Below are 25,169 nucleotides of genomic sequence, written 5' to 3'. Positions count from 1 at the left end.
TTTTTTTTTTTTGGATCACCACGAAACTGTAGATGATAAATAGCAGCAGGTGAATGAAAATCAAGAATTACCGTTAAATACTGATCTGAAATATCTTTACAACGAAATAGGCCGTTGTCAGCAACGCCCATTTCCGCTGCCGTTTATATATTATCATCGTTATTTCGACCAAAGATTAGTTTATGACCTAGTAAAAATGAATATTCTAAAAAAATTATTAAATCATTCCAAAGTGCAATTTTTGACAAACAACTCCTTTAATTTTTCTTCCTCAACTGATTAGATACTTTGCTTGTCAAATTTTGGTTGGGAAAATTCGGGCTTCTTATGATAAATGCTCACATCCCAAATAAAGAAAGCTTCCAATTGTCAAATATATCCTTTTATTTTTTAATATATCAAATATCCCTTTTATTTGTTGCCTATGAACTTTTTTAGCAGCATCGAGAAAAATCTGTCAAACAAACGTACATAAGGAATATTAATACTTATATACGGAACATTAATACAAACATTGTCAACCAAACTCTTGCACAATGTATTTCATACTTGTGACCAATTCGGTTCCATAAATCACCGTTTGATGTATTCATATTCGTTATATCATTAATTATACATGCATGTTCTATATCTCATAATATCATGTGTTGTTTTCTTTTAGCGTAGTACCGGAATCATTTTTTGATCGCATCATGATGACCTGATCCTGCTAGGAGGCATGATAAAATGAGCATTCTCTCCGACATAATTATGGATCTTCGGATTACAAGATGTTATCATTCATCAGAACACTATTTTCCATTTCAAATTCCACAACAGATTGTTTGCTTTACTTTTACATGCACTGCCTTTTCATAACAACTCAGTTAACATTTATACATTTTGCTTCTGTTACCTTCATGTACGTCATGTCGATCTGATTTGTAACGTGTCAACCTTTTCACCACTTTATAGTTGGTGAACCGCAAAAACATTAACTGGAAGATAAGTGATTTAAATGACTTGGATTTAAATTTATACACCGTATTGAATATTACAATGACACTATAAGATCTTTATTTAATTCTTCACAAAGCAATGTTAACTAAAGCGACTTAAATCAATTTAACCGACTTAGATTTAAATTTATATATCGTATTAATCAGCCAAAGTTAAATCCAAAGGTTCACGAAGAGCAAAAAATATCGCAAAACAGCTCCGAATGGCAGTTGCGGAAGCGCAGCAACAATTTCGTGTTACATCATGTATCCGACAAAATACATTGGTCCGACGTTCCCATGGAGTATTAAACTATAAAATCACCTTAGGATATTAATTTTAGTACAGATAACTTGTAGACATTCTTTTTTCTTCTCTCTTCATATGATTCATCATCATCCTAAGGATAGATTTTAAGGTGTTCCAGTAGTTCGAAATTTAATTTGAAATTTAAATTATATTCGTGTTATTTAATCTGCTCTATCTGCAGTGCTTTGTTTGAACCAGTACCTTATCTAATACACGATATCATTGGCGCCCCGTACAGTTTTACAGCAACCTCAAATGGCTGTTTTTTTCCAAAAATATCCATCCATAACTTGTATTCCAAATTAGGTGTACCGTTGGCGTATTCAGCAAGAGCATCAACCACTGCATCAGCATACCAGAAGCGATCTTCTGTTGTAGGAAAGCCTGAATATATGACATTCAAATTAAAAATGAATGCTCAATAAAGTTTTAACATACTGTCAATTTAATTTGAAAAGATTTGGCAGCGAATGTATAAATAAAGCTGTTAGTAGTTTGATAATTAAAAATAAATCTGGTTTTTTGATTTTATTTTCAGCTTAATAATTTTTCGAAAGCATGAAGGACTTCAGACACTTCATTCCAAATAAATTTAGGAATGATACCAGTGAACAGTGCCAAAACTTTTAACTTATTCGAAAAATTTCAAGTCCGAACTCAAGCAAACTCATAGAATCATTGGGATTGGTGCTTTCTTAATTTTTTCACCACTTTTGATGCGGTTTGTGATGGAAAGCTTATGGAATAATTTCGAATGAAATTAAATGGAAGTGAAGGCATTTAAAAGTTTTTAATTGTTCGCTGAATGACTTTCGTCATAAACTTTGTTTGCACGTAATTTGTGCTTAAAAAAATTGAATTTTCCAAAGCACTAGGAAATAAAAACTGTGGGAGTTCTGAATTCAAATGAAAAACTAAAAATTTTGGTCTAACACAAAATCCTTTTTCAGTTGGCACATTTTTTCCAGAACTGATGAGAAAAATGCGATCTCTATGCCAAATAGTCAATGACTTAAGGAAATTTAAAAATCGCTGTCAGTCTATTTAGATGTCATCACAAATTTTACATTCTTCTTTAAAATTGAATCTTCATGAAACAATTACCAAGCAGAGAACAAAACTGTAAGTCTAAGTGGTCAAAAGTGGAAAGAGTACTTTTTTTAGCGCTGAATAATCTATTCGAAAAGTATGAGTAATAATTGATTACCATCATAGGAGAGTCCTTGCGCTTGTTTAAGATATTCCAGACTTGCGCGTATTTTCTCGTACTCGTGATTGAGGCAAACCAACCAACGGCGTCCTTCTTTGTTGGCGACAAAAATCGGTTGTGTTTGCTGTGGACGTTTGGACCCATAATGACTATTCATGCATCCTGTTTTCAGGGCATAGATCCCACAGTGCTTGTAAGTAGTGATGCAACATAACCGACCGACCTTCGTAAATCCTGTCGCTCTTCAGAGACGACACTTCAGTCACTTTGTTTTGGTTTAAAGGATAGAATTATTGAGTAACAATGCCTAGATAATGATGCGTTTTAAGCAATTCAGATAACACTGTCTGTTCCAATGATAATTGTCAAGCAATGATCAAAATGATGTATGCTGTTGTAAAAAAATTAAGTGAATTGATAACTTCTAGACATTTATGCATACCTCTAGTGAATTTTCCTCGTTTTTCTTTGTTGTGATATGTTATGTCTAAAAGAGAACATTTCTTGAATATTAAATGAATATTAAATGAGGAAGCAAATGAGTGACCGTGTGATAATATCAGGTTATTAGTTATTGGTATCATTAACTTCGATTCATTTGAATGATTAAAAACTATAACTTCCGAACAATTGAATGACTGTCATGTTATTATTGAAATTTAGATCATTTCCACTCAAATAGCTCACATGTTCGACTGTTGGAACCGGTACCATTGCTACTATTACCGCTTTGAGATCGTCTTCGATTGTGAGTATCGTTACCATTGCTGCTGTTGTAAGAGGTTACCAAGTCCTGTTGCTCCTGTAAAGAAAATATCTTCTATGAAGAAAATGTTTTCAAATATATAGGGTATCAAGTTGGTGTAATATTTCGAATTCCCAACTAACCACATCATTGTCGAATTCAGCAATTCCATCACGATACAGGCCAACAAAAACCCCTTGATACTGCGCAATAGTTGGCTCACAGCGACCCAAAATTTCTCTCAAACACTGTAATATTTCAAGATAGACTTCAACAATTTCAAACGATAATTCTACTCGTTGACGAAACAATACCTAATTTCTGAATACAATTCATCCATATTTTAATATATTACTGTATTGCTTGATTCCCCAAAAAGCAACCGAAGGTGGCGCAATAGTGAACATCCTAATTCAGAGCACTCCAAACAACAAATTAAACTGATTAATTTCAATTTTATCTCTTTTCATTCTCCAAAATATCTTTGAGAAAGGCCAGTTTATTGCGTTAAATAAATTTATTGCAGTGTTTTGATCCATTGAAAAAATGCGAGAGCATTGAATACATCCGTAAGGCATGTTTTATACTTCGGAGAAGCAATATGAAACTCAAATAAAAGCACCGAGTTTTGAGTTGGAATTTTGAATGTTTTTCCACCAGACATATCTAAGTGAATTTGGTGCGTTTCGCTTGCATGAAATTCAGCCCTTCGTCGTTGTATTTCATTGTTCAAACGCCACGGTCCAATAACCGACGTATACTGTAAACGCTTATTAACTTATAAAAGTTTCTTTCATGTACGTAATTCATTGACAAACTTGTTCGTGAATATTTTATACGTAATTCACCAACATCTTGCACTCATCTCCAATTAGAAAAAAGTATAGTTGAGAACTGACACCTTATCAATGATACCGTGCTTTAGATTGAATTCACAAATTGCAATTTCAGCAGGTATGCATATACCATCTACATTGCCATATGTTTGCACCGAAATAAACAAAAATCGAGCTCGCTGAAACATTTTCAAAATGCTCGAATAGCTTCAGAAAAATTCAAAATCATATTGCTGGGTCAATATTTCTAGATTTGTTGTTCACTTCTGACATTTGTTCAAGAAGAAATCAGAGAATCCAAAACTTTTAATACTAACTCGAATTTCATCCAATCCATTAAGAGTGCGTAGAAATTCAAATACTCGTCCTTTATCCTTTTCATATTTTTCCTTGTATGTCCACGGACTGATACCATTTTCTGTAATTTTTTAAATTCAAAATTAATTATGAAGAATGTTAATTTTCTCTCATTCACTTAATGCAATTTATTTGAACAAACGGTGATATTATAGAAGACAGCTTTTCCTTCCCATCAATTTTATCCATTTTCATTTTTCTTCATATATGTTCCGAAGTGATGAACCTTCTGAATCATAATCTTTCTGGTTCAGCGGTATACCAATCATTGAGTCTTCCGGATAATCGTTTTCATCAAACTCATCAAGTTTCTCATTTTGTCCTTTGTCCTCAATTTCATTAATCTCTGCACTGCAAATTCTTTTAATTAAACTCCTGATCGGCAATGAAAAAAAAAGCAATATTAAGAGGATAAGGTACAGATATATCTCTGCACCACAATTGCTTAATCCTTTTCTCGTCTCACCACTTTCTTCCTCATTCGGTTTCTAAAAGTTTTGGTGGAAAGATGACAGGACGAGATGCAAAACTTACTCCGTCGCCTCATGTTCATGTTTTTTCCGTTTCACTAACACTCTTGGTTGATGCATTAAAATGAAGTACTCCTCGATATGACGTTTCATTTTTGCTCGATCTTTCCAGACCTATTTAAAAACTATTGAGTTGTACATTTGCTCGTTTTCTATGTCTTTGCTCTTACATACTCCGTCGCAAAATTTAATTGTTTACTGAGATGTCCTCTAAATACAATCTTTGCAAATGTTGCAAATGATGGTATGGATAAAAGATGAAAATCTCTTGGAATTTAGGATTTCACGATCCTAAATTAAAAGGCCATATTCACCCTTGAAATCGTCTCCTCAATTTCAACCTCAATCCATTATTCTGGACAAGTTGCATAACATTCCTCGGGATTCTTGTAAGGGGAATTGCCTCATCATAAGCGATTTTCTGATATGCTTCAACTAATCAGGTTGCGCGCAAAAAGAGAAAAAAAATCTAATTAAGTGCTGGGAAGTCATTCAACTTCATGAGCGTGTCAGATGGCTGACCTTCTTCTCCTCACTCGTAAGGCGTTCCCACAGTGGTGTTACAATACGGATTAAATACGGTGAAATTATATCATCCTGATAGTAATGCCTGCGTCCCGTTATTTTGATTCGTAATTCCTGCGCAAACATACAGAAACCATTGGTGGCAGCAGTTGGCATTACCACCGTTTTGAGCTCTTTTTGGCACTTACCAAATATTATGAGCTTACTGCAATTTACAACTCAGAGATTTGAAATGAACTGTCGAGTAAATTCATTTTCATAACAATGGATTCAAGCAGAAAAATTTCTGTGAAATGAAGAATGTTGCGCATTCAGATGAAACTTCTGAAAATTCGATTATAAAGCTTCAACTCTTGAGAAATTATGACTTGTCTTGATTGCGAACAATATTTGCCTGGTCATTCAGATGATTTTTAAAGTATATAATAAAATATGATAATAATACAGGAAAGACTGAGAAAGGCCTTACTAAGAATAGTCTTCGTGTGGGAAAATGAATGATTTGGACCAATAATGTATCAATTAGCAACCGTGTACAATGGAGTCTGAATCAAACTCCATTCTAATTTATAACTTCCTTCTATTCATTTATTATGCAAATTTATCCACATATGAATCAGGACCTTTCAGTAGTCCAAATGACCGTTTAATTTTATACACTTGCAATATTTTCATGCAGCAATGACTTCTTTGCGCTTCATAACTCTTCTCATTACTCGGTATTTCACTTCAGTTCTTCACAAAATCTGAGTTCAGCACCTAGCTGTAGCAATCATTAGGTAGTTTGAGGCATACGGAACGTATTTCTAAAAGTTTCAGCAGGCCGATAAGAAACTGACCGATAGACTGGCTAAGTTAAGTGGTCCTAACTATCAGCAATAACTTAATCTGCAGATGAAATAAACTGAACGGGTTTGAAGGTTTCTTTTGTGTTTTTTGTGAATCATTAAAGATCCATTCACAATCTGTTCGGCATCGCCATCTTCAGAATCGTGTTATGGACAGAGTCTTACTGATGTATTGATATTTCATTTGAGCTCGTAGTTATTTAGTGCGTCGTTGTAATAAATGGCTTTGTTGCGCAAAAATGACAAAGTTGCATTTGAACACTTTCCAATCCTTTGCAAATGTTTTCTTTTTTTTTATGACAGAATATTTATAAAGCAGCGAGAGACGCAAGGATGTTTCACTGATGTTGTGAAAATCTGTCAAAACACGTAGAAAGAAGTTTCCATAGTCCTTTCAGCGACTGTTGACGAGCACATTTCTGATGCCTTGTAACGGTAGCTGCACGTAACCGTTGAAGCTTCTGTACTCGCCGACATTCCAGCAGATGTTCATCGATTAACTGAAAAGTTATCAGTTCAGAAAAGAGTTATGTACCCAGAATCTGTGACTGAGGAAAGGTTACTGAAATAATTGAGTTATACTAATAATAGAAACATTCAAACTTATCACTGGCTTATGGCACAATTTACCATCTGTTGAAAAGCTAAAAATTCAAATATGATAGAAGCTACATTAAGTCTAATATTCATTGTGATTCGTCGATCATCCTCACTTCCGCTCATTTTCTCGCAGGAGTTACTGACAGTGGTAGCAGAGATAGCTACTGCTCCTGCTGCAACAGCAGCTCGAGCACGAGCTGCTTCAATCATGCAAATAGTGATCGTTGCTTCATCGCTTACATCCGAGTAAAGTGAGCAGAGGAAAGCCAAGTCATCCACCAAGTCTACTCGTTCACTTCCGTCACTTTCCCAATACTGCAAACCTCGCACTTCACCGCCGATACTTCAAGTGTATTGAATAAAAATTAAACGTTCAAAATATACTTTCAACTACCATGAAACATGCCCTAAAACATCCTATATTACTCATTAAGGAAAAAGTTCCTCTTCTTTTTTTTGTTATTAGCTCTAAACATAAGGTCATAACTCGAGCAATGAACTTCTAAAACCTAACCGAAAACATCTGATGAATCATACAAACGACGCTCTCTACATTGATTGATAATGGCAAACGATTTAGTTAGATAATACTAGGGAAAGTCCTTCAGTGAAATTCCTGTTTCGGTAAAGAATTGAATAAATTCTTTGGGATTAAATTTGGAAAGGTTTTATGTCATGTCACTATCCAACAGTAACAGACTCAATTGTTTATTTGATTTAATGTTGATAGAAAAGTGATGCATATGTTTACCTTGGCTGCATATCTCATCAGATCACTATATACCACTTGTATCAGTTTCCAAATGTCCCACCGTGTTACTACTGCTATGTCTTCACTATCGTCATCGGATGGAAATCGTGTCACCAGATTATTTAACTGGTAAAATATATGCAAATATGCATCGATGTAAAGAAGTATTGATTGCGCACTGATGCTCCTGTAATATTAATTAAGAACCACGACGGAGCTTCTCGAATGCTTGACTCTTAACTTTCTTGGGTTCCATGTTTTATCGGTTATGACTGAATGAAATTACTCAGTAGCTGGATACTGCTACCTCAGGAGACAATGGTATCTGATCTAAATAAATTCAATGCAAATAGTACTCGTCGATAAATTCGCGCAGCTGTTTCGCGCAACACAGAAGAGCTGCGCGTCGTACGGTTTTTGTTGAGCTTTTCTTACTCATTACTTTCATGGCTTCTTCTACAACTGCCATTCTGTTTCTGCTTCCGTTACGTGATCTACGATTCAAGGCAACTGCCAATATCGCTGCAATTGCTTCTGCTGCTGATCGATCATCGGAAGCACTATTGCAGAGAGTGATACGCGTTTGATGGCCCACAGAAAATAGCGACGAATGGGATGCTGAAATTCAATAGAATTTGCTTAGCTCAATGGCTTTGCCTTTGACTTTGAGGAAGGTAGAGTACTGATTGCGCTTGGCGCAATTGCCCTTACGAATTCTTCATCTCTCGTTGCGTTAGTGACTTTATTCATGAATACACTTTTTATAACAATTTCTTGAAATTTAGTCATCCCACTCGCGGTATTTATTTGTTAATTGTTTACATCTATTTTAAATAAAAGTTCCTAATTTTAGAGTGTTCAAGATAGCACAATAAACAGCTGTATTGAAGTACAAAGGAATCTGAATAAACAATTTTTCCATTTAAAGGAAACTGAACTGTCCTTTCCAACTAATCTGTTACACATCGGTCTTACTGTTTTTTTTGGAAAGCTTTTCTGCTGTCGTCTTTATAGAGCTAAATCCAATTCATCAAATTCAAGTATAAATTAAACATAGAATGTGTCTAGCTGAGTTAACAATTAAAATAAACTGACTTGAAGTGTCCACTTTAATGCTTCGATTACAGCGTTGTTTGATTGATTGGTTACATTTCTGAAAATTTACATCGGGTCTCAGATTTATTCCAGAATGTGGTCGTACTTTTCCAAACAAATTGTTAGAGAATGTAAGATTGCATGTGTACAAAATGGACTTCATGATGTACATGACTACTATTAAATTCAGCCTGCACTTCTTATGCCTTCAACAAGAACCTCGATAAAATGTAACAATTTATGTAATCTGGCGCTATTGTGATACTGGTGCTGCCTCATCCTCTGCAAAGCTGTAGGCGGTAAGGGAGTTGTATCACCGTTTTCTAAAACCGACAGGGCAAATTTCATATCAGCTTCACATTCATTCCGAAGGTTCTGCAAATAACTCTGATAAAATATATTGTGCAGAATATTTAAAATATGAGACAAGAAACTGTCACAGTTGATAACTTTAAATAACTGATGCGACAACATTAAGAAATTACTTTCTGCAATTCAGAAAATACAATAATGATCTCTTTTCCTCTTTTTGAATTTTCAAACTCAAGTTAAACATGACGTGAGACCGTACATAAACAGTAAATAATAAGTTCAACAAGGGGATTTATTCATCCATCAATCACCTTAATTGTAAACCCCTTAAAACGTACTTGTTTCGCTTTGCATAATGCAGTAAAGTCTATTGCAGACATCACAGGATCTTCACTGAGCACTTTTAAACTGGCTTCTATCCATTTGTTTATTTTCTGAAACTCAAAAGTTTTCGCACTATTACCATATTTACAAGTCACAATGGAAACAATCAAATTTCAGTTCCTTTCAATTTCAGTTTAAATGAAAACCTGAATGCTTTGTTGTAAGGTACGCAAATCTCCAATCAGTTTTTGGTGTTCATGTTCGAGTTCATTCAGAGTTACCAATTTGTGACCATTGTGTCTATTTACACAGCATTCCAGACATACCACACGCTAAATCATTTCTCAATAACTAATGTAAATCATCTCCTGGAGATGAATAGGCAGCTCTTGGGTGGAAATATCTTAGTGGATAATTATAAAGAATTCTGCGATATAGAGAGAGCTATCGGAGCGCTTCATCTGTCAACTTGTAATCAAATGTAACAGAAGCAAAAGGGAATACAATTAATGTAATTAATTTTGCTTTTTCTATAATCAGTAATAATTTACCAAGCAATCATCGTCATCTTTTTGGTGGTAAAACAGCCTGCGCAAAATCGAGCTTCTTTCCGACACTTTTTTACGTTCATTTTACGAGAACAATCAGTGCACTGCATCGGTTGGCAACTTTTGGGACTGGAGAATGCTCTTGAATTTAGTTGCCAGGAGTGTAGTCTAACTAACCTGTTTCTCATGATACAATTATTGTCAGGGACATGGATGACAGTTATATTGGCATCACTGCTAGTCCCTATTTGTTGCACTTGTATTGCCTCCAATAATTCTGAATTGCGACAAATTCAAAGTTGTTGAAAGTATCATACAAGGTTGAAGTTAGTGATGAATAACAGAGCAAATAGTCAACATATCAACTGACAAGAACTAAATAACAAAGCATGAAAGATACTTGACAGCAAGGAAGTAATGCTGTAATGAATGCACATAGCTTGTATTCACTGATAATGTGACATAAGAACTTTTATTCAAATAACTTGGCAACTCACTGCCATGAAATTGACTGGTAGACAGTTAATAATTAAGCTTGTAACTTACGACATAAACCATAATTAGTAGTAGCAGCAAGAGCTGTTGAGGTATTGAATTCGGTGTGGCACGTGGGACAGTTAATCGAGTCTAATAAATAATACTGAAATTTCACGTCTTATACTTTGAGAGAATTATATAACTGTCACTGTTATCTCTTCACATTCATCGACTTGAGAAGGAATGATTTAGTTACTTCGAGAATGATTTAGTTACTTTGATTTCCAAATTTAAAAATAAATGGACACAATACTGTCCAGAAGATTACCTGTTGATGGCAACAAAGCGAGAAAATGCACTGTTCACAAAAATTGTGTTCACAAGGTAGCAACTTTGGTAATCGCTTTCTGATGTGAAAAGGTTCAGAACAAATTTCACAGCGAATGGAATGATATTCAGCATTTTTAACAGAAAATTCATTCTTGTCGAGGTTTGTAGCACTAGAGGTTTTTATCATCCTTCTGCGACTCTTCAAATTATTTGCATCCATATAAGCCTTGAAATTGACAGTTCGAAGGTTTTCCATTTTTTTTGATTAAAGATGACTTATAGAAAACAGGTGACGATTTTAGGGTATTTTGGAATCTCATATAAGTATCTTTCAACCTTAAAGATCAGGTCCAGAAGTTTTTTAAGAGGAAAAGAAAATAGGATAAGTGAGAAAAACAATTGCCATATTAAATTCATGGTAGAAATTGTCGAGACTATGAGCTTTCATTTATGAAATATAACTGTACCGTCATTTTCCGTTTTCTGATAATGAATAAAAACAAGTGTTTTATTCAATGAAGATTGAAAAGTCACCGACAAAGTGCCCTTAATTATGACAGCAAATGCAACTTCTGTTGCATGATTTTGAGAATACAATATTAAATATGCGACTAAATAAAAGTGTGAATGAACACTAGAGAGACTTCAACTAGAACCATTACCATGCAGCTTACATCTGAACAACTACCATTTCAGAACTCGTTGAGCTATCCTGAACGTGTAATTATTTGTTCATTTAGTTGCATAATTAGTTGGCTGATATCTACTCATCTTGCTATTCATTAATTAACAATCTATAATTATATTCACTGGTACAAATGTGACATATGTAAATGCGTAACGTTATGTCATGATATGTGCAAATATGGTATATAATTGTACATTTTAACAAAATGATAAGCTGATGTAATCCGTTTCATTTTCAGATATAATATTTTGTTTCATCATCGGCCGTTGAGATGTGTTATATCTTTACAAGTATCACAAATTCGGGAGGAAGAAGCCACAAACTGTTCATTGCTTATCAATAGCTTAGTGAGAAGTGATCTCTCATTCTTTTCTGGGGATTATTTTCAAGTACTACCGAAGGTCATGAATAAAATACAGGGGTCAATTATATTGGTTGGCTAACGCCAGCAAAAATTCTTCTGGCCTCCTGTTTTACGGGTATTTTCATCTGCGAGATGCTTTCAGCTGAAGTTATTCGAACTTATATAGTAAGAGAACTGAATAATTTCTTTTGATATAAGTTATTTTGAGGTTATTGTAGAATGGAAGAGCGACCAAGAGGAAATAAGGGAGATTCTTTGAAAATAAACAATGACAAAGCGTAAAGACATTTTGTCAAATGCCAATTTGCGATCGACTATCAACAAATAGTCGTTTCGTTATCGAATAATTCTGATATAGCAAACAGACAGAATGATATTAAAATACGGATTAACTGACACTCACTACCGAAAGCTTAGTACCATTTGTCTTTGTGAATAAAGTTTTTGCTATCTGGTTGCCGAAACATTACGTTTCCATCCGTACATTCTGACTGCTCATTTATCAGGAAAAGAAGAAAGAAAAGAAGCAACATTAAAAAAGAATAGATGAAAAGATGAAATACGAAATATATCTGTGTAAGTAAAGTGAACAATGATACTAAGAAATAATAAAAAGTTATGCGAATGCGAATTGATATACAAATTTGAGAAAAGATATGATAAGAGTCGAAGATTATGCAGCAGTATCTGCAACAGCATACCCGGAATTTTCAGGCGCTTTGTTTCCGTTTCCATTTTACTATCCTAAACTGAAGTGAATCAGCAGAGCAGTCTACTATCGTAGATTTTAAATTACCATAACGATGATAATGATGTCATTTTTTGTGGTTGAAAGGTGTCAACTATGGAATTTGCTGATAAATCAGATTATGGAACCGCTTAAGAGAGGACCATGATAAACAGTAAAGTAAAGAGTAGATCACCTGGTTCACGTACAAGAGAATACTTTCGTACCCTTGTTAGCTATAATCTGACATGGCATCAAAATCTCAGCTGAAAGCATTCGACTAGTTTTAGAATACTACCTCTCACCGTAGTGGTTGCTAACATAATTGAAAAAAAGTATGTGCGACTACAACGTTAACTATCACAAATATAATTTTGAAATCACATCCGATTGGTAGAAATTTTTCTTGAAAATTAGTATTAACAGAGTGAGAGAGTATTTCATCCGTTTTCTAAATAGGCAAGATAAAAGAGACTTTATGGTATGAATTATTTAATGCTTTATATTGGAATGGATTAAAATGAAACGAAATGGTAGTGAAAAAGAAGTCGGAAATAGTCAAAGGAATAATAGCCGACAAACAACTTCAAGAAATGGAATTGTATTTAGATAAATTATCGCCGGCTAATCTAATAATGAATTGTCACTTTTCTCAGATGATAACCGTGAGAGCTGGGAAAAAAGTTTCAGTTCTTAAAACCGTAAATATTTTATAAGGTGGTCTTTTGCTTGAAGTCATTGTCTATCCGTTACTTTGCATTCAATTTTAAAAGAGAATTCTGTTTGCAATGCATTCACAGATGGCTGAACAAATCTTCATCTAAAGTCGGTTAGGTTTTTTGAAATCTTAATAAATTAATGGCTTTCGATAACTTCATTAAGTAGCGCTCGATAAATTTCATAAAGTTGAAAATGGTCGCATCAGTTGGTAAGTGGTTTTTCTAATGTGGACCTCCTTTCTATAGCGAAGAAGAACTGATAGTAATAATGTCTGTCTGTTTAAGTAGAGGAAGCAGTCACAACCCTACTTTATATATCATGCTTTCTACACTATTTAACATTACGTATTGAGCAGATTTCTATGAGATCTTGAAAATAACATGCATACAAAAGTTTTAGTAAAAGATGAAAAACCAAAATAAAGAATTATAACTGGACATTAGCCAAAGTAATTAATTGCATGAGCGAAGAAGAATGGAAGAAAAACTTTCGAAAAATGCGTTCACTGAAATTGGATGTTCCTAAACATATATTTTACAAAAACAAAAAAATTTAATCAATAAACAATTAGATTGTGTTGGCGAAAGAAATAAGCAAGTTAAACCAATTGATTACCTGCACAATATAAAATATAAATTATATAAAGTGGATTCGAGTTAAATGAAATAGAGTAAGCGGAAATCCTATCTTCTCAATTTGGCCCTTTCATTTTAGATGAGCGCAACTGATCAGTAGTTCCATTGATGCTTATAATTTTTAAGTTCTTTAGATTTTTGGCGAAATGGAAATGAATATTTCAATTAAAGATATTCATATTTAAAGTTTCGTATGAAAAAAGCAAAAAATGTAGCAGCAAGCAGATTTTCGAATGAAGAAGTAGGCTAATATCGTTTGAAGCTGTAATATTATCAATTAATTTTCCAAATAAGTTAGATTATGTTGGATTCACAAATGCATTTCATAAAGGAGCAAAGATGACCATTAGAACTTCAACCCCCTATTTTAGGAATATAATCAGTCGTTCAGTTCAGCATCAACTCACAATGCTTAATAAAGACTTCATGCATTTTGATAATTTTGATAATATATTAAATTAAAACTGCTTAGTTAAAAAGCCGAAAATTAAGTGCATGTCTTCTATGGCAGTCCATCTGCTCTAACATTTTATAATAATTGATGGCGCAATTGACCACTAAACTGCTCGTAGAAAAGATGAATCACAGAGCGCAGGACACATTCTTCAAATTTTACATGAATATGCAACAAAAAGAAATTGAATATTTTTAAAAACAATCGCTTTTAGAAAGAAATAAGACCTATGATTTAGAAAGAAATAAGACCTATGAGGCTATGATTTTGAATGTCCTAATTTCTTTTTTTTTTCAACTGGAACTCTTTTTCCTAAATCCAAAATAAAAACAACATTTTATAGGTATTGTAAAAAAAACATTTTACAAAAAAAAAAAAATGCATACAGTCTAGTGCAGCTTGGATATTGGATGGAGAGGACAAAATTGATTCAAATTTGTAGATTAAAATCTGATTAAAATTTCTAATACCTGTTGCAAACTGATGGCATCAGTTTTTCGCCGATAAAATGATCCGAGCTGGAATAAATAGCACACAATAGTATGTTCCAAAAAAGGTAATTCTTCCTATGTTGATAAAAAAGTGAAAATTTTATGAAATTATAGCACTATTTTCTTTGAATATACCGCAACGGAAGGGTTTCATTTATTATTTTAATTCCGATGACATTTATGATATAGGAGAGATGTCACTTCTGCATTGTAATGAAAATGACTATCAAAAGATCATTCATAATCCAGTTCAAACAATTTCTTGCGAAGTATCAATAAAAAGATATAAATAATGGACGAACACAATTTAAATTCGAAGCTAACCACAATGCATACTTTTTGAATTGATAGGTTTGAAGAAGAGAATAAATTAATTTTAAAATTTGACCATTAATTTATCGGCATCTGAAAACCGGGTAGTTCGAGGTGAAAATAGACAATGAGTGAATTGGGTTCGAATGTGACAATCCATTGAAGTGACTACGGACAGTTGTCCCCAGTGGAACTTCCTATCAATCATATTGAAGTTTAAAAGAAGTGAATTAATGGCAGCGTTTTTGTATTTTGTGCTCACAGACAGATAGAAACAGTCGGACATCCAAATGAAATCCAGCTATTGTATGCTTGATTGATTGCCCATTGAATTTCAATTTCAAAGTTGCTAAAAGAACCTTGACTCTAATACACCGAAAGAGGGAAATTAATGATTATATTTGTTGAAATATGATTATGAAGTTTTAGCACATATAGATTACTTCCTCTACCTTCTAACTTTTTCTACACTCTTACTACCTCCTAGAGCAACTCTGCAGCTAAAGTCCTTTGCTATGATAAAGTGCATGTAATTTATTAGTATTATTATCTGTTTTATGATGAATGATACAGGAATAATATCATGAAAAGGCCTAGGCAACAATTCATTCGTATTTTATTCTTTATGCTTCCGACACGAGCACACAAGTAAAATTTACAGAAACGTTAACCACTTATGATTTATGGTATGGCTATCTGGCCAATTAGCCATTGTCTGCTTGACATTTCTTAGCGATTCTGCTACGAGAAAATTAATTGTCTAAATGGGATAGTGTGGTCAGCAAATTAGAATTGACCACGACACATTGTCGAAGATTTCAATTTCTTTTAAAATCTTGAAATCTTTTTTGTAAAGAAGACTTATGAAGAAACACAGGGTTTATTTGTCCACATGCCATTCACTTTCCCAATCAGTATACTGTATCAATTTATGAATTGGACCAAATTGAAAATCGTTATTACAGAATAATTTTACAATATTTGCAACTGTTTTATTTCTCAGCAATCATTTTACTGAATACTAATTAGTGGCGTCACTTAATGAGGCAATATTTGGCGGGGAACGAATCAACAACCGTAATGAATTTTAGCTAAATATCAGCCAAACGAAAAAACAACTCCAACTGATCAGATGTAAAGTTTTTCCAGATATTCATTAAGAGATTCGACAATGTAATGAAATGAATCCATTTCATTCATAATTTTGGACTATTTAAAATTTCCTTTTTGTGGATAATGCTTTGTAAATAAGATTTGTTGGTGTTTATTGGTTTTGATTTTTAAAAAGGCAAATGTTTCCGAAACCAGAAAGACCGGAAATTAAAAATTTTCTACAATGTTCTTTTATTATAAATCTTCAGAAAAACTGACTTCATTCTATAATTATTTTTAGTTGAATTCAAATTAGTGTTTGGGAGATGTAATTCGGGAAGGATTAAAGTTTCTGAGTATTAAATAAGATCAATGGCCAGCTGACAAACGTAATCAATGGATTCGTGAATAATACCTAGAAAGCAAGTGATAGGAGTTGTAGAGCAGTGACCGACGTTTAAGCACATAAAATTCAACAGCTTTTAATACAATCAAATTTAATGCGCCATCAGCCAAATGTACGACATAGGCATAGAGAAGCGAGAGAGAGGAACGGAACTATCCAAATCGAAACATTGGCAAGTCACCCACATGTCGGATCTGATAGCGTGCTTCATCGCCTGAACCGGTATTCCGTATAAGTCTTCGGAATGGTAAGTATTGCATATGATCATTTTGAATATTTTCCAGAACATCGGACCAACTCTCTGCAAATCTGGTTCAAGTTTGGTTGAGATTGTTTTGAGATTCATTGGTTCTACATTCTATACCGTATTTTCCTTTGAACTTAATAAGTATATCAGTCCGATTTTTTGCCTGAATATTTCCCGGAAAAATTAAATTTAGACCATTACTTCATAGTATAAAATCTCTTATCGCATTTTATTCTGAACGATTTTACAGATCATTCAATAGTTCAGCTAAGAATTTTTAAGATAGTTCAATTTTTTAAAAATCAAATTAATTTCAAACAATAATTTTCGAAAGAAGGATTTCGAAAAATGCTTACCATGATCAGCTCGGGATAGCAAACCTTCTGAAGGTATATAAGTTAACAAAAGCTCATCTGCTGAAAAAAATGAAATACTGTTGACTTATCAACGACTATGCCAAAAATATGCATATAGATGCAATTTCACTTGAAAATAATAATAAGTGAAACTTTCCATAATTCCGCTTCTTCTTTCGGGATATCGTAAGTGTTTTAAAAGCGATAAGAACAAGAAATAGTAAAAGAATGAGTTCAGTGCCTTCTTGCTAAATCAAGCCAAGCTTATTCCAGGACAGAGGTTGAGTTTAAACATCTACTTGTTGGTAATTAAATAATGCTTGGTTTAAGTATTTTACAGAAGTGTCGCTAAATAACGAAAACGTTTGGTAATTTACAGGAAGTGAAAACAATTATTTAGTTGTTCACTAATTTCATGGTATTTAAAAAGATATAAAAGGTAAAGAATTTTATCAGGATAAAACGAATGATTACCGGGATGGTCTTTAAGACATTTAAAATTGTTTTAGTTTCATGATAACTTTCACGTTTGGTTGTAAAGAGATGAAGCTTACGTCGAAGTGTTAATTTCCTGGAATGGAAGACTGGAATGGCAATGGTGGATTGTACAAAGATTAGCAAAGCAAAGCATATTGTAAAATGGCATGATACGCATGTTGCTTCTCTGGACATATTGGTAATCTAAAATAAATATGATTGTGCGAAAATTAATTTTCCGGAAGCAGCCAAGCATAACTGGTAAAACTGATATGCACAATAACTGAATATTCTTCTCCTGAAAGCGTACAATTGTCAAAAACGACTAAAATGATTTATTATAGGTCGAAATTATACTTCAATGAATTTTGCGTCGGGGTCACTTCTTTTCGTAATTTTAAAATAAGTGATCATTTTCGATCAAACTTTAAATTCTTGTATGCTTCCGGTATAATTAAAAAATGTTTGATTATATCTTAGAATAGGAAGTATGCAATTCATCAAAAGTCTTTTTTACATTTACACTGATGGTAAGAAGAGTAAGTATAAATATGTCAAACATTATATCTCAATAAACTTGTCGTTTGCACTTATTTTTGACAAAATAACACCATGCCACTCATATTGGCATAATTAACTAATTTGTGCTGGATAAATAGATTATGAAGAGATAAGTAGGTTATGCCTCAGTGGATAACAATAGCTTGTTATGCTTAGCCAAATCGAAATAAGAAGCTGACTTAATTAGCAATTGTTATTTAGCATTTTACAGCCCTTCATTGTTTCTATTAAATGCATATCATTTCACCATTAAAATTATCATTGACTGCAGATTTTCGGTGATCTGAAGTGTTTGAACTTATCATCCAACTGGTTGTAGATTCCTTTCCAACTTCTTAGATCTTCTGGAAAATATGGGTAGTCTATTATCTGCTTCAGCGGATAATAATTAGTAAGTAATACCTAATTAGTATGCAACCAAGATAAACAGTTGGATAGTAAAATACTAATCAATTAAACATACAATTATAGAACAGATAAGTGAGTCCATATATAAGCGAACTTTGAAGGACTGCGTCAACCGATCATTTTAAATGCCGGATTTGTTTCTGAGAAATAAAAACAAGACTTGGGAAAGAGTACCAAAAAATGACTAGCTATTTCTGTTTCTAAATTTACAGTACTGTTGACAGTATAAGCAGTTTTGGCCTTTCGATGATTTATTGCTAATTAACGGCCGATCATCCTGGAATTTTAAATCTACTGATTGGTAGAGGTGAATAGGCATTAAAATAGTGGAGAATATGTGTATTGCAAACGGTAACAAGCTATATTTATGCTAATTAAACGATGTCTATGAGATAGATCAGAGATGATTCCTCAACTTTACAGTCCTGTCATCTTAAAATTCTGATTAGTATGATGTTTTAGAAATTTAGAACGAATGTTCTTAAACGAATGTTCTTTGTAATACAACAGATTAAGCTTAAACATAGTATTCGTCATAACGCAGATAAAGACGAGCAGAAAATTATCGAATAAACCCTTGAGCATTCCATTGAAATATTGTGTTTGGAACCAAATTTATTTCTTAAGGCCTTAAATAGACTATGGTGAAATGGAGTTCAGCTTTGAATCAAGATTTTATAAGTAACTGTTCCACAAATATAGATGAAGATAATTATCTCCAAGGCTCTACTTGCGATAATAAATTCCATTTGCTCACTGCTCTTCACTCCGTTCGGATTACAACTTGAATCGAAATAATTCGACATTTAGGAAAAGAGATGCAAGATCCATGGTACGAAGAGACAAAATGGATTAAAACTTCGAAAACACCAGGTATGGAAGATCCTTTCCATTAATTAAATTTTGTATTTCGAAAAGAGGCTCGATTAATACAATTTTCGGTAGGTATTTGGAAGTAAGACAAGAGAAGAAGAGAGGTTAAAATTTTGCTTGAACAAATAACTCATAAGTTTTTAGTTACTCATGATATTGACCATTTGGTTAGTAAGTGAAATTGATAAATTTCGATCCAGAACTGTAGATTTTCTTATTGAACCATTTCTTCGAAAACTATCTCTAATAATAACTTTGATTAAAATCATAACTTCAAAAAGTAATTCAAAAAGTTCAAAAAGTTCAAAAAGGAAACCACCGTTCATTTTCAACAAACTAAATGAGTTCGATTTTCTTGTTGTTGTCTTGAAGAGTGGCTAGAACTCTTTACTATATGCCAGGGTAACAGTGCCAAAGTGCCTAACTGCTCTCAGTTGATACTACCTTCTTGACATATCAGGCTTTTTGGAATTTTGCATAAGGTAACAAGAGTGCACTTATACACTATAATAAAGCTATGAAAATGATTGAAGCGCGAAATATTTGAAGCACATTAAAAAAAGTCCCTATTAGCATTGGATCAGTGATTTCCCACTGCTTTCTATGATCCGGCTCATCGGATTTCATCCTGTCCCCAAAATCTTTTCGGAAAAATAACTTGAGAAAACGGTCTTCAGGAAGTTTATTTCACATCGTCGAAACTTTGCAGTTATAAATTGTTAGCATGTATTATTGCTGCATAATAAGTTCTTCCAAATTAAGCATTCTAATATCCTTGGATGTGCAAGCAAAGAGCTATTTCAATAATCAAAGAACGATAGAAATAATTCAGAACTCTCATCCTTTTCCATGTCACCCGTCTTACTAAGGCCTGATTCACTTCTGTAAATAATTTTTTGTTTAGGCTACCTTAAAAATCATTGACGAAAGGATTTTTGCAGAAGGTTTCATAAAGGAATGTAAGGACCAGTTCAAACAAAATGTTCATTTCCACTTCTCTACTTCTCTGATGACATAATCAGGTTCGTTTCCACAAAATTCGTTGAAAGCCTTTCTGAAGCAATTTAAATAATTTACTACTATTCACTCATTGAGACAAACAACAGATCTATTTATTGTCTACAGAGAATCGCTGTCAACAAAAGCCCTGATATAGAGAATCGCCACGACACATATATGGTTTTTGAACTCTAGTAGAATATTTAAAGCACTAATTTACTTATGCTTTCCATGAAACTAATATATTCTGAGTGGAAGCCTTTGCAAAAAAATATTTTAAATGAAGGCCAAAAGAGTCCAAATCTCCCTAAGCCACACTATTCCCAAATACAGTGAGCGAAGTGAAAGGACTGAGTGACTCCCAAAAAGTAATAATCCTTCCATTTTCATAACATTCCAACACTTTAGCTTTATATAGCTAATCAACTCATGCATAAGTAAATCTCGCAAAGTTACCAAGCTGTTCGGATTGGTAATAGCACAGCAAAGTGCTGTTTCAATGGCTTTCTGGCCACTGTTTGTCGCCACTACTATCGAAAGGCATTGAACGGACGTGCATAAAGCCGCTATGACATGTGCATTGAGAGTTTCAGTAATCCTGGGACAACCATGGTATGATGCAAAACTGTAATATGAGGAAGATTCAAACTTTTTCAGTTGCAGTCAAAAAGAGCTTTGGAATCAGAAAATGCTTACTGTAGCAAAAGTTGTCATGAATGAAAGCGAGAGGAATGGAATGTCTCAAGTATTCAGTGAGTGATCCTTTGCAAAATAGCCATCTTAGCGTGTCTTCCACATCTCGCACTTTATAGATTGTCGGGAATAAGCTCATTAAGTCAGTCAGTAGTTTTAAATGACAAAGCGACAGGCAAAAACCACAAAAGTTTAGAAGGTATTGAGCATTTCCACCATCACTATTGTATGAAATTCTTCAGCTTCCATAGTAGTATCATTAATACGGACATTGATAAAAATTATTCGTATATGGACAACCAACTAATTTTGTTGTCTAAAATTGGTACTGATAATGTCATAAGCATTGACTGGGTCTTGAATAATTTTTGAATGTCAATTAATTATAGAAGTCTTTCTTTATCTCAGGTTTGCATTTATTCTGCTTTAAAAAATGCATGTTATGATAAGGATATGACGTATATAAGGAACATCAAGTTATGCTTCAATTAAAATTCCTAACTACTGGTCGGTGAAGACGGCGCGGTAAGTAGAAAAAGACGGGGACTGTTCTTATCAATTCTGATGAAGTAATATGGTTAAATGTTTTGATTAAAGTTTTTTCAATTAACAGAATTTATTATTTTCGAACCTTATGATCTGCTACAAATAAAAAAGCCAAAGTAGTCCCTGATCAAAAAAAAGGTTGGGAAGGATATTGTAACAACAACGATAAGTGGAATTATTTATTAATCGAAGAGAAATATCGCAAGGTTGAGGGCCTTTAGCTGAATAATTGAGATTGAGAGCCTTTAGCTGCCTTTTGAAATGAAGCAAACAATAGTGCACCAGTGAAAATCATAACTAAAATGCAGTTTAATCTAATTTGTATTTGTCCATTTCTTGGCGTCACTTATATTTAAACTTTACTTCTTTAACTGTTTTGCATCCCCATTACAAATTCCTTTCCGTCACCTTTCTAATATGGCTGTATCGAGGTTTAACATTGTAATGACTCTTATGAAAAATTCTGAATTACTTTTCGCTGGCAACGGTAGGAGCTTTTCATCCTTTCCTCTTTGATCTTTTTTTAGCAGTACATGCGAGAACTGTTTTAAAGAGAACTGTTGTTAAAAAGAGCATGTCAAGCTCTTCTATAAGATCAGATCGTCCTCATATTTAAAATCGTTGGGAATTTCTTTCCCATAATGAAATTTTTCAGTGGTTAAAATAAATTTGTTGCTGACATAAAAAAAAAAACAATTACTGCCCTGCTTTCGACAGCTATTTCATTTCTGCCACAAAATTTCGAATAAAAAAAAAAATAAAATATAAAATAAAATATAATTTAAAATATAAAATCAACCGGTCAATGCATCATACTGTTTAGAATAATGGTTTATAGTAGTGATTCCCAAACTTTTCTTGACCGGGGACCACTTGGTTTTTTTAGTTGTATCAGGGACCACAAGGTTCAAAAATAATAAATTCTATTGATTTGAAAATAACTTTAACCAAAACTTTTAGCGTATTAGTTTATCAAACATTGATAAGAACAACCCTGCCTGTTTTCTATTTATTGCGTCATCGCTCTCTTGAACCATATTTTTTGCGGACCATTGGTAGGAATCATTAGCTTATAGCATGAAACAATCTATAAGCGTGAGGAACAAAAACAGCCAATAATATTCATGCATTCTACAAAGCATAACTTTGTTAAACTTGTAATTGATTTGCGATAATAAATGACTGTAATTCCAAAAGAAAATAAAATTTGTTTCGATCAAATTATTCAGAACAAAAATTTTGTTCTTTGTGAAAGCTGCCGTTCAGCACTATTCAGATTCACGAAGGTTGTCAGATAATGTATAACAAAAATAAAAATTCATGCATTGTAAAAGCCGTAAAAAAAAAAACTATTCACGAATATTTGGTAGAAAATTTGTTGCCGAATTAAGGGAAAGAAGAGGGAATGACTTATACTTTCTCGTAGTCGTTTGTAAACTTGGAGTAGGATGAAAAATTGTGCTGTAGTATAAAGCAAGGAAGTCAAAATTGCGTGGTGAACATCAAGTAGATGCCTTATGTTGCATAAAATAATTTTAAGGAATATATCAAATTTTCATGGCATGTATTACTACATCTAAATAGTTTGATTTAATTTTCAACCGTGGATTCGATACCAATTTAGTAGGATGGCCCAATGTCTTCATCTACCACTAATTTCTGCCGACGATTCCTTTGTATGTTTACTTTATATGTCTCGTTCCTTTCTAACTATCAAACAATTTTTCAAAGTTTATTTTTTGCAAGATAAAGATAACAAAAGAATGTCTAGGAAACATGTCTTTCTGAATCAGTTTAATAAAATATATTATCAATCCTCCTACTTCCTTGGTTGAATTGGGCTATACCAGTTATTTTTTTAAATATTAACCTCCTCTGAATTTCAAAAATTTCATAATTGTGCCTGTTGGAAAATCATATTACTATGGAATATGTAGATAGAATTATAACGCTAATAGTAATTAACACACCAAGATTGTAAATTTTCATCACCTTAACTATTGCTATAATGGCCATTAGCGTTCAAGAAATTTTCGCGTTTACATTTGCCCATTAATGCAATTGAGCTACTAGATTAGCTCTTATTTCATCTTGCTATTCTAATAATTCTTATACTGGTAATCTTAAATCCCAATCGGCACACCTACTAACATGGTCGACGGATAAAAAAAACCAAGCAATCAGCCGATAGATTGCATCCTACCAATATCGGACAATGTTCTGGTATCAATGCAAAATTTAAATATCTGCCATAAAAACTGGCTATTTCATCAGTAATTTCAATTTGCCGGAAAGAAAATTGCAATTTGCAATTTTCCATACCCATTCATGGAAGTAGCTATTGATGATATTGGAAATAGCATCTTTACTCTGAACTTTTCCCTAAAGGAAGAACACTTTATTGCAAAGGATTATTTCAGGTACAGCTAAAGAAGTTTCAGAATCGATTGATTTTTAAAATAACCAAGTAATATATGAATGTTGCATTTTATCATAAGCAGAAACAAATATTTGAGAGCAAAGTGACTAAATTAAATTGAAAAAATGGACTGAACATATGGAAAAATCTGCCCACCTCTCAAATCTTGTTAAACATGAAAAGACCTTGGATTTTCTCCAATACCTCTTCCCAATATATTCCGAAATTTCAATTCGAAACTACTATATCTCGGTCATAAGAAGATCAAAACCAAGGATAATGAGAAAATTCCTCGCACCAATCAAACATATCAAGAGACACTCTTTACACCAACAATTGTTAAAGTTCTAATCTTCGTACCATCCAAACAAATGAGTATTATTACTTACGTCCCTTCCTGTCCGGACAAATATATAGTCATATTATTTCAGAAAAATCCAAACACAACCTAATCTTCGAGATGTCCCATTGCCACCTCTATAACCATCCCTTTTTGTGCCTAACTCTGTCATCACCTTCCTCCTCACTCACCACAAACACCTCCCTCAACCAGCATTACATTGACCAGTGCAATCATAACAATTCTCAATTTCAAAGCCCACAATGCTTATCAGTAAGAAAGGATTCCAATCTGTTAAAAATCTTCGTAAAGCAAAATTAAACATGACTAATCCTAGCGCAAACTAATTCATTGTTGTGTGCTACACACAACGAGGACTTTTCTCCGCATTTCAATTCAATATTGGAAAGTTTACAGGAGGTAAAAAGAAAACCCTAGAGAATCGGAATCTAGTAAATCATTGTACTTTATGTATGAATTGCAAAGAACAGCTTAACTCCTAATATTTACCCAGAAACCTTATTTACGGTGCATCAAACTATGCAGTGTTATCAACAGTGCTTTTCTTCAATCCAGTGTAATTTAA

General features: G+C 33.4%; 4 protein-coding genes across 4 annotated transcripts; all 4 read right to left on the bottom strand.

Annotated features, from left to right (window-relative positions):
• Nucleotides 1-1,137: 1,137 nt before the first annotated feature.
• LOAG_01047 (hypothetical protein) lies at nucleotides 1,138-2,654 on the bottom strand (the record flags this gene model as incomplete). The annotated part of the gene is made up of 3 exons (XM_003136587.1): nucleotides 1,138-1,290; nucleotides 1,538-1,671; nucleotides 2,495-2,654. The coding sequence occupies 3 exons, from the start codon at nucleotides 2,652-2,654 to the stop codon at nucleotides 1,138-1,140; spliced, it is 447 nt and encodes a 148-aa protein (XP_003136635.1).
• A 507-nt stretch (nucleotides 2,655-3,161) lies between these two features.
• On the bottom strand, nucleotides 3,162-5,646 carry LOAG_01046 (hypothetical protein; the record flags this gene model as incomplete). The annotated part of the gene is made up of 8 exons (XM_003136586.1): nucleotides 3,162-3,299; nucleotides 3,386-3,490; nucleotides 3,865-4,002; nucleotides 4,144-4,257; nucleotides 4,396-4,496; nucleotides 4,662-4,786; nucleotides 4,970-5,079; nucleotides 5,488-5,646. 8 exons carry the CDS (start codon nucleotides 5,644-5,646, stop codon nucleotides 3,162-3,164), a joined length of 990 nt encoding a protein of 329 aa, XP_003136634.1.
• Nucleotides 5,647-6,676: 1,030 nt separating this feature from the next.
• Nucleotides 6,677-11,031, bottom strand: LOAG_01045 (hypothetical protein; the record flags this gene model as incomplete). Its single annotated transcript, XM_020445628.1, has 12 exons — nucleotides 6,677-6,838; nucleotides 7,011-7,253; nucleotides 7,690-7,876; nucleotides 8,046-8,307; nucleotides 8,785-8,842; nucleotides 9,004-9,159; nucleotides 9,435-9,530; nucleotides 9,627-9,752; nucleotides 9,972-10,008; nucleotides 10,146-10,245; nucleotides 10,515-10,608; nucleotides 10,774-11,031. 12 exons carry the CDS (start codon nucleotides 11,029-11,031, stop codon nucleotides 6,677-6,679), a joined length of 1,779 nt encoding a protein of 592 aa, XP_020303935.1.
• A 5,729-nt stretch (nucleotides 11,032-16,760) lies between these two features.
• LOAG_01044 (hypothetical protein) lies at nucleotides 16,761-17,954 on the bottom strand. The gene is made up of 3 exons (XM_003136584.2): nucleotides 17,822-17,954; nucleotides 17,268-17,327; nucleotides 16,761-16,965 (listed from the first exon to the last, which is right to left on the bottom strand). Exons 1-3 carry the CDS (start codon nucleotides 17,937-17,939, stop codon nucleotides 16,817-16,819), a joined length of 327 nt encoding a protein of 108 aa, XP_003136632.1. The 5' UTR covers nucleotides 17,940-17,954; the 3' UTR covers nucleotides 16,761-16,816.
• Nucleotides 17,955-25,169: the final 7,215 nt, after the last annotated feature.

The sequence above is a fragment of the Loa loa genome, assembly GCF_000183805.2.
Source record: "Loa loa unplaced genomic scaffold supercont3.162, whole genome shotgun sequence".
In the NCBI taxonomy this organism is placed as follows: Eukaryota; Metazoa; Nematoda; class Chromadorea; order Rhabditida; family Onchocercidae; genus Loa; species Loa loa.
This window is presented reverse-complemented; position numbering and strand designations above follow the sequence as displayed.

Bases quoted from the DNA above. Each gene is read 5' to 3' on its own strand.
- LOAG_01044 (XM_003136584.2), bottom strand. From the start codon at position 17,939: ATGTCCAGAGAAGCAACATGCGTATCATGCCATTTTACAATATGCTTT. The intron at 17,328-17,821 runs GTAAGCTTCATC...CATTTTTTTCAG, and splicing joins CAGGAAATTAACACTTCGAC to CAGATGAGCTTTTGTTAACT. The intron at 16,966-17,267 runs GTAAGCATTTTT...CCAGATTTGCAG, and splicing joins GCTATCCCGAGCTGATCATG to AGAGTTGGTCCGATGTTCTG.